General features: G+C 53.7%; 1 protein-coding gene across 8 annotated transcripts in view; it reads right to left on the bottom strand.

Moving 5' to 3' along the window:
- Positions 1-1,538: 1,538 nt before the first annotated feature.
- ATG13 (autophagy related 13) overlaps positions 1,539-9,466 on the bottom strand; it is a 56,842-nt gene continuing 48,914 nt past the window's right edge. For all 8 annotated transcript variants that reach the window (XM_059141200.1, XM_059141152.1, XM_059141182.1 and 5 more), the window contains 5 exons: positions 7,676-7,790; positions 7,022-7,099; positions 6,698-6,814; positions 6,019-6,147; positions 1,539-3,869 (listed from right to left, as the gene is read on the bottom strand). In XM_059141200.1, coding sequence (XP_058997183.1) covers positions 3,792-3,869; positions 6,019-6,147; positions 6,698-6,814; positions 7,022-7,099; positions 7,676-7,790 — 517 coding nt within the window. In that variant the 3' untranslated portion in view covers positions 1,539-3,791. The remainder of the gene's footprint in view (positions 3,870-6,018; positions 6,148-6,697; positions 6,815-7,021; positions 7,100-7,675; positions 7,791-9,466) is intronic.

Genomic DNA, 9,466 nt, shown 5'->3' with positions numbered 1-9,466 from the left:
CATCTGTCTGCTGCCTGCCTATTGATTGTAATCAGGTGATGGTGGCCTCAGTCTGTTTTTTCCCTTCTGTGCCTGCTCTGGCTGGGGGAGCAGGGCGAGAGCTGCAGGATTGAGCAGAGGTGTGAAGCCGGGGTTGACAAACAGGCTCTGAGCCGCAGGGAGCCAGGGCCGTGGCCCAAGTGGCCCTCACAGGCCAGGCAGAAGGCCCCAGCAGCCTCTCACCGGCTCCTCCCCGCCCTAAACTGGGCGACTGCTTACCACAGAGGAGCAGTATCCCAGGGAAACTCTGAGAGGGGATCAGCCCAAGAGAGCTGTTTACTCCGGTTGGGCTCCTGGCAGGGCCTCTGCCAGTGACTCAAAAGTGGGTTTACCCCTGCCTTGGCAACAGCAGGTCTCTGGGGAGAGATGCTTTAAAGGGGCAGGACGCCATCATGAGACACAGGGCAAGTGAACACTTCGTTTTGGGGGGGATCCCAACCGAAGGTGAAGACACAGGGACAGTCTGTCTCTTCACCATCTCTGACTCATGGGTTGGGCAACTCTGTCCCAACTGGCTGCACGGTCAGTTATCATGGCCAATGCCAGGCGCAGTTAACAAGCGAGGGCTCCCAGGGCCCACAACAGCACAGCACAGCCATGGGCAGCCGCCTCCTTTTCAGCCCTAGCTTTGGGCTAAAATTAGAACTTTCTCACCGTTTTCTGCCCTGGCTTCAGCCAACAGTGGGGGCAGGGAGGCAATGCATACCACAGTTGCCTCTTGCCTCTATCTAGGACTGTCTCTGGCTCCGGGACCCTGGCTCCACCCCCGGATCCCATGGCCCAGCTCAGCCACAGATCAGGAGGCGGGACCTAGCTTTACCAGGGCTGAGAGGCCTGCCGGAAAAGCCCCCAGGGGCCAGGCAAGAATAACTTACTTGGCATCCTGACTCCGCAGGGAGCACCCCAGGGCCTGACTCAAGCTGTCTGGCAGATCAGGGCAGCTAAACAGACTGGTCCTGGACTTCCCGATCCCTCACTCAGCCCCTTGCCCTGTCTGGTTTGCTCAGCACAACTCCTCACTCCAGATTAGCAAACAGATACCAGCACCTGAGGGAGGCCCACATTCCCCGTCTGCTCCTGCTGGAAACATGGAAGAGGCCTGGCAGCTCTTTCTCGCTCTGAACCAGATGCTGCTGCCTCCAGGCTGAGTGGAGGCAACAAGCAGCGGACGACTGCGATGGCCTCGTCTGAGGAGCTTTACTCTGCGTGTCCACTTCACACACAGTGTCTCGCTGACTCATCATCACACACGAGCCCCGGAACTGGGAACAGTACAGTCAAGGAAAATAAGCTCTAAGTTTCCTGACCATCCCAAGCTGGCACAGCTGCTAGGTGGCCAAGCCTCAAGACTCAGAACAGCCTGCCTGACTCCGAAGCCATTCTGCACTTCACATCCACGGCCCTTCCTTCCGCGGAGGGGGCCCGCCGGTTACCAGGGCCCACACACAAGTGGGAACGCACGGGGTAGCATTTTAGACAACTGATAGGACAGGAGGCTGTAAAGTACAGAAAAAATTTATTGGAAATCTCTCGAATACATTTTAAAGTATAGCTCAGTATTTCCAAACCAGGTGGGCTGGAGGGGGGGGGAGGGACTCTGCCACCTGGAGCCGGGTGACGGGTCCCAGCCCTGCCCCAGGGGCTGCTGCGGGAGTCAGTCTAGGGCTCATCCCTATCAGTGCTGGGGCCAAGGGACAAGGGCCAGCCTTGATAGTTGCTCTGTTCCTCCCAGGCTCAGCTCAGGGATCAGCCTCCCTGGCCTCACTGATGGGAAGGCTGCTGCCTGCAAAGCCACAATCAGGTGTCAAAGAGGACAATGGCTAACAGGCCTCTCCGTGCTGGGCCTCAGGAGGACAGCAGCTGAGACACTGTGGCAGAATGTGAGGGCAGGGGCGAGCAATAGCTTACCAGGGCTTCCCCTTTCTCAGCACTGGGGCCTGGGGCGTAAATCTGGAATGGTTCAGCAGGCCATGGGTGCACTCTGGCCCAGGTAGGAGGACCAGCTGGACACCGCTGCTGGGAACATTTCTTTGTGGCAGCAGGATGCATGCAACAGGGGCAGGGCTCAGCCTACCTGAGACAGCCTCCAGCCCACTCCAGCCCTCAGAGTTCAGCCTTGTAGGTGGGAACAATGTCACATGCATTTACTAACAAGCAATTGAGGACCACCTGCTCCGCTTCAGAACAGCTGCCACCAAGGAATAAATAGCCCAGGTGGGCCAGGAGGAATGGGGCGGGCCTTGTCTCCCCACCCCCACCCCACCCCCGCCCACCAGGTAGGCTGGGGGAGGGACCGAAGGCAGGTGGGTGGGGCTAGGCGCTTGACGGACTCCAGTAACAATATCTAAATGGTTAAGTCAACCATACACCTAGCTTTGAGGTTTCTCAACGAGGAACCAATCCAGCCAGTAAACCTCAGGGCAGGGTGCAGAGGGTTAAACAAAGGTGGTGGCCAGGCCCAGGTGGAAAGAGAAGGCCCATAACCTAACCCTGAGAAACAGGAACAAGACCCCCCAGGAGGGGCCCCTCTGGCCTTGCCCAGGACCATGGTGGAGCCCATAAGATGCACTCTATGTCACTGTACAACTCTAGAGGGTTGTACACACTCAGCACCCAAGACTTCCTGGACTGCCAGAATGGCATCAGTCACTCTGCAGAAGCTGGGACGGATTCACACTCTCGCCAGGAATATGCAGGAGTCTAAGGTAAAGCCTACTGTCAGTTCAAGTGCAGCAATTCTGGGAGGTTCTGTTGCCCTCAGCCAGCCCAATTCTTGGCTCCCACCTTAGGTATATAGGAAGGAAGATGCTCAGAGCAGCAACCCAGAATCTGAGGAACCTCCAGATGAGGAAGCCCTACTCCAGGAAGAGGCTCTCCCCCTTCCCCAAGTGAAAACATCGAACCTCAAACATATTTTCTCTATAAAATATCGGATTTCTCTGAAAGTAATAAATATTTACCATGTTAATAACCAAGGAGCAGCAACAGGGGAGGAAGGAGAGATAAGGAACCTTCGCTGTGACTCCCAATGAGAGACTCCTGGAGACCTAGGATTATGCTTTCGTGCCGCTGAGGGTCTGAGCAGACAGCCACCAGGGCTGCTCAGACCCTCTGCGGGGAGAGGGGCTGGCACAACCTTCAAGAGTGAGAATGGCTGAGTTTGGAGTTCCTGCCAGCTTGGGCAGGGCGCCTGTCATATTGCCAAAAGTACAGGAACGGGGCAGAGAGGGGGAAGGTGAGAGGAAGAAGACATAAAACCAAAGGGGACCATAAAAGAGCCTGAAGGAGCTCTTCCTTCTTCTTCCCAGCACTGTTTCCTTCCTTTTCCGCCTCCACGCCAGGCTCGGGGCCACCAGCCGGAAAGTCAAGTGCTTGATGGTAACGGCAGGCCAGCAAGGGGCCAGCTGCAGAGTGGACCCAGGGCAGGGGGCCGGCAGGAGGAACGGAATGACAGCCATTGTGAAGCAGCCACGATGGGCGGTGGAAGCAGAAGGCCCTGCCAAGGGCCCTCTGGTTATACAGGGTCTTCCAATCTCCAAGGCCAGGGTGTGAGTCCTCTCAGATGCTATCCCCAGGCTTGACTGCTGCCATGGAGTCTCCAGGAGGTGTGAGAACATGCGGGTCCCCATGGGGGAAACCAGCCTCTCCTCTGCCCGGAGCAAGTTGAGGGATGGGAGCAGCTGATGAGTGGGAGGCTCTGTCTCCTGGGACCACAGAAAGGGGATGCTGCTGATACCCAAGGTCACCAACTTTTACTGCAGGGTTTCTACAAAGGCATCAAATTCTCGAACATTCTTCTCGTGCACAGCCAGCTTTTCTGGTAGTGAGTCCTGCACCGGGAGGGGAGAGAAGAGTTGCTTATTCAAGTAGGGTCCCGAAGAGGCAGTCGTGCAGGCCCCCCACCCTGGCTGGAGAAGGGAGCAGAGCATAGAGCTCAGCACAGCAGCACGGGGCAGGGAGGCAGGCACTGCACAGTGCGCTTGTAGGGCCCGGGGGCTCAGCAGAACGGTCCAGGGAATCCAAGTGGGCCACACACTTAACGAGCTAGAGAAGAAGCATGCCAACGACAGGATGACGCAGAGAAGTTACCTCTGGCACAGACGAGACTGACACTGGAATGAAACAGTAGGCTCAGCACTCTACAGAGTAAGAAAAGCTAACAAGAGTTCTTCATGACCTGTGCTGGGCAGCAGAATCCCTTGGGGCCACAGGAACAAGGCCATCTTAACCATACTCCAGAAAGAGTCTGACTCAGCAGATCTGTGGGGAGGCCTAGGAACCGGCATCTTTACACCCACTGAGAAAGGGCACGTTAGATGATTGAGAGAAAACAATAAACAAGAGAAGAAAACAGAACCTCAGGAGCTAAGTTTAACTGCCCTCCAGAATCAACTACGAAAATATGACACTATTCAGGCACCTAAAGAGATTCCCTGGGCGCCAGGTGCTGGGGAGACGTGGCCTGTCCCGCCCCAGAACTGGCTGGCGACCTGGACAGGCCGGGAGCAGCAGGGCAGCATCCGGCCACTCCTGGCAGTAGAGTTGCTCTCGGAGCTGTCGCCATCGGGGTTCTTGCAAGCACATTTCCAGTGAGAAGCCAGGGAACCAGGGGCTAAAAGCCTAAAATCAGAAGCCAGACTCTCTGGGATCAAAGCTGTGTGCTGCCAGCTCCGTGTGACCAGGGGCAAGTTATCTGTTTCCAGGGTCAGTGTTCTCATCTGTACACTGGGATAGGAAGGAAAGCTACCTACCTTAGGATTGTTGAAGATTCATGCAAAGCACTTAGAAAAATGCTTGGCACGTAGAAAGCTTCAATAAATGTTAATAATAAGGATATTGTTTTAGTATTGTTATTACTGAGCATGTTTTTCTGCTTCGAGCAAATCAGGGGCCGAGATCTCATGATTCCTACTCCTATAATGCCATTCCTCTAATGTTGAAGAGAAGGTGACAGTCCCACCTCAGGTAGAGGGACCCTGACATCCTGGGGTATTAGAGTAAGCAGCTAGTTGGGTTTTAACAGGATGCCTGGAGGGGGAGTGAGGGACAGCTATGGGGAAAGTTGGAGGCCTGTCGCGGTGGGCCACACCCCAACAACAGATCAAACCAGACAGGCCAAAGTCAAAGAAGGCCTGAGACCCTGACCGAGTGAGGGAGAAAAGGCATGAAAACCTACTCCTAAAGGAATCCTCTTTCCAAATAATAAATTACACCCCCATCCCAGTTAACTGTCAATAAAAGATAGAGACCCAAACCCTGGGGTGCACAGCTCTCCCGAGCTCGCCCGCTCTCATCTCGAATGTACTCTCACTAGAATAATCTCTTCACTTGCACCACTCAACCACCATGTCTGGTCCATCTTTGAATTCTTTTCTTACAACTAAACTCAGAGGCTGCGCAGACATCCCAGAGACAGGCTGGGTGGAGGCATGGAGCACCCGGAGTTTACAGCCATGCGGCCTGCTCCTGGGTCCTTCAGACATAGGAAGTGCACTAAGCAGAGATGCGGAGATCACAGTCAGTAGCAGGACATCTGGCTAAACTCGAGAAGTGCTGGCTGAATCAGGAGTGAGCTCTCTGAGGAAAGGGCAGGAATGCCAATACTCAGGACCTCACACTTCTGCCCTGTACCGCTGGTGTCTGCCTGACAGCTGAACAGCTAAATGCTGGAGCTACTGGAGCAGCTCGGCTTCACGGCAGCAGCGAGCAGAAGACCCCAGACAGCGAACAGCAGGGATGGAAGCAGTGACGAGTGTGGAAGCAACGTGAGGACAGTGACCGCCAGACACGGTGCAACCTCAAGGGGGAGCAACAGAAGATAAGGATATCGAAGTGTCTCTTTCCTGCTACAGAGATGGGAGGTACGGGAGTGAAAGGGAGTAACAGGAAGAAATTTCTAGGCCTTTGGGGCAGGAATGACCATTAAAAGAGGATAGGAGGTCGCAGGATGAGGTCTGATGGGGGAAGGGGTTTCCATACCAAGTCCTCAGCCATGGACTGTGCCCCAATATCTATGGAGAGGCTGCTCAGCTGGGGAGGATTCTGAAATTCACGATAGAATGTCCCCAGGTCCATCGGAAGAATGTCATCTTTAGAAAAAGCCGGTTTCTTCAAAAACAAGACAGACTCAGGTTAGCTTGCCTTAGGTGGGAGAGGAAAATCAGGGGAAGGAAGCTATGAATCGCCCTCTTTACTTCAGTAATTATCAGAGAAAGGGTTACTCCGGGTTCATCTCAGGGGGAGGATTCGCTGTACCTTTCTCCTCTGGGCAGCTGAACTCTAGCCCTGGTGCTAACACTCTTCTCCCCTGGGAAGGTTTATGTTCCCCTTCCTCAAACTCCTTCCCCTAACAAAGGGCCAACTATTCAGGCAAGGAATAGGGCCTGCATGGATACCACTGGCAAATCCTCATTTAGAGTTGAATTTCAACCGAAGACTCTGCACAAAACGCCTTCTTGTTCATGGGCCTCCAAATGTGTCCCCGAGCAGGGTATGCGGACAGGTTCTACCACACAGCCAGGGGCCCACCCTTCCCGTCCCCTCTGTCCGGACCAGCCCATCTGATCCCTGTAAAGGAAGTCCTGTTCAAGTCCCCGGGATGCTTCTAGGTTTACTTCCCCTATCGCAGCCAAGGTCCGAGAAGGTGACAGCAACTTACGAAGTCGATCATGACGAAATCATCGTGGGTATTGCCACTGCTGCCCCCGCTGGAGCCATCTGAGTGCAAGCTGCCCTGGAGAGGAGATTCGGTCTCTGGGGAGTCTGGAGGATTCACCTGTTTCAGAACAAGGCGGAGGTAGGGGCGGGTTCCAGGCCTGGTACAAGCTGGTGTTAATGATCAAAGGACCTGTAAGGGACCTGACGCTGGCCGGAAATCTGCAAGCCCAGGAGTGTGGCTGCCAGCCTGCGGAGGAACGGTGACTTGCCCGGGAAGATGACACGCACAGCACCGTCTGTTAACTTTAGTCAAAGGGGGACTCACCATGGGATCAGCACTCTCCAGCTCCAAATTCTTGGGAGCAAACATGGCAAAGGGGATGTCCAAACTGGTCAGGGTCACCTAAGAGACATGGAAATTTCAGTGGCCACCCCCACCCCAGCTTATGGGCTTCCTCAGAGGCAGCCAGCAGTCCATCGGTCCAGCAGATTCGCACACCCAGGCTGACCACACTGTCCTCAGGTTCCCATCCTGCTGGAGAACCCGCAATCTCCCCGCTCCCATCACACAGCCACAACATCCACAGGGGTAGGGCTCCTCAGGACCCTGGGAATCAGCTTTGGAGGCCTGACCCGCAGTGACTGGGTAACAACTCTTCTGCGCTGGCAGAGCTGAGGAGGAACTTATTCCAAGTAAGGCTGAGGCCCTGACACTTGAGTGCAGGCCGAGTGTGCCAAATGGGGCCTAACGTCCCTCTCCTATGGGAGGTTCACTCCATCTCAGAACAAGAGCTGTGAACTTCTGGAGGGCTGTCGCGGGCTACTAACCCTCTTCCCAAAAGATTCACACATACACACACACACACACTTCTGCATATGATTTTAGGGGTCCCACAGACTGTAGGTGAAGAGCCCTGCCCCTAAGGCCTCACTCTAAAGGCTCAGACATTCTCACAGGTAGCAGCGTCAGAAAAATCACCTGGTTGATGGGCTTGTTGACGAAAGCCCCCACTTTGCGGACAAAGATGGTCTCCAACACATCGTGGGGGGATGCCCGGCCCTCACTGCTGTTTGATACCGTTTCAGTATCCTCGCTGGAGAGGAAAGACAGTGTTGGTACTCATTCTCAAACCGCAACAGAGCCTATGCGGTTGCCCATAAACCCACTATCGGGGGGCCTGTAGTCCAGGACACGAGCGCCTCCCCAACCGCCCAACCTCTGACCCACGTGGGAAATGGCAACACAGGGCCTGGCTGCTGCCACTGTCGCTCTTCCTTCCGAATTAGGGCAGAGGACGGAACCTCCAGAACAACTAAAAATGAGGCACACGTGAATGAGACTCAGCATCACAACTGTGTGAGGCGTACATTAAATTTAATCTGAAATACCACCAGTAAGCATCAGTCACCAGCACACCGCAGTCGGACATACAGGCCAGCAGCGCCCGTCAACAACCGTGACGTTAATAGTCATCTGTGACACAGGCAGACTCAAGCTTTAAGCTTTTCTTGGCCTTCTTGTTTTTGTTAACTAAAATTACCATAAGAAGGAATGATTTACAGTGTTTATATAGTACTGTGTTAATTTAAGCCTTACCTCACAAGGGGCAGTGTCATTATTCTAAGTTGAGAGTCCCAAATTTGGCTCATTAGATAACCAGAGCTTTCTCCGCCCATGACACATCGCCTGGGCTGAGGTCCTCTGCGCCACATACCACGTTTCCTCTCCTCGTCCCCAATCAACCCTCTGTTCAGCAAGGTCTCTTTCAAGGACACAGGTCGTTTGGCTGCCCCACTCCCTCCCCTTCCAGCTCTCCAGACCGATGTAGAGTTGTGGATGATAGGCGGTGAGGGTGTCCCCTCCATGGGCCACCAGGCCAGTAGTCACAGCCCTAGCAGCAGCAGGGGTTAGGAAAGGTCCTCTGGCCAAAAGCAGGGGCTTAAGGTAGGGAGGAGGGCTGAGCCGGCTAGGTGGATTCAGGCCACTAGCTGGCAGGAAGGACCAGTACTGAGGAAAGGCCTGAGCTCTGATGACCTGCACTTAAGAACCCCTTACTCCAAAGAGAAAAGACAGTGTCCTCTATCTCCAGCTACTCCCAGACATGTTCCAGGAATCAAGGCTCAGAAAACTGGAGTGTCAAATGACTAATGGGCTCTTCCTTTGATTATGTGACACGGGAAGGCTTTAAAAGAATGGACATTTGGGAAGCCAGGAATGAAAGTAATTATTTTTCCTGATGGATGGCACAAAAAGATGTTCCCAAATAATACCCGCCCCCCCCCCCGCTCCACTGTGGGAATGAAAAAAAAAACTACCAAAAATTTCTATTATCCAAAAGTCCATTTAGGATGCGGTGGGGCAATCAACGTCATTATCTCTGGGGCCTTGTGGTCAAAGGAGGGCAGAGCAGGTCAGGACAGCCTCATCTTCCCACGGGAGAACTCCAAGCGCAAGGGAAAGAGGAGCTCAGCCTGTGCCAGGTCATTTTGGGAGCTAAGTGCTCTCTGGCAAATCACTTAACCCTCTGAGAGCCTCTTACTTTTGAAGAGGCAGTAACAGTGGTGATTGGTGCAGGGCAGGATTCTGAGAACTTTCCTGTTCTACCTCATCAATGTCATCATAATATGAAATTTATAAAATGTATCACTTCTATAATCAGAAAAGAAAAAGATCTAAAAAAAATTTTTTAATGAAGAAAAACAGTTGTTTCTAAAGAATCTCCAAGTGGTACTAATACAGCAGAGGGAAATAAAAAACCCAACATCCTAA

Source organism: Mustela lutreola, chromosome 1 (genome assembly GCF_030435805.1).
Source record: "Mustela lutreola isolate mMusLut2 chromosome 1, mMusLut2.pri, whole genome shotgun sequence".
NCBI lineage: Eukaryota > Metazoa > Chordata > Mammalia > Carnivora > Mustelidae > Mustela > Mustela lutreola.
The sequence above is the reverse complement of the archived record's forward strand: the minus strand, read 5'-3'. Positions and strand labels throughout refer to the sequence as shown.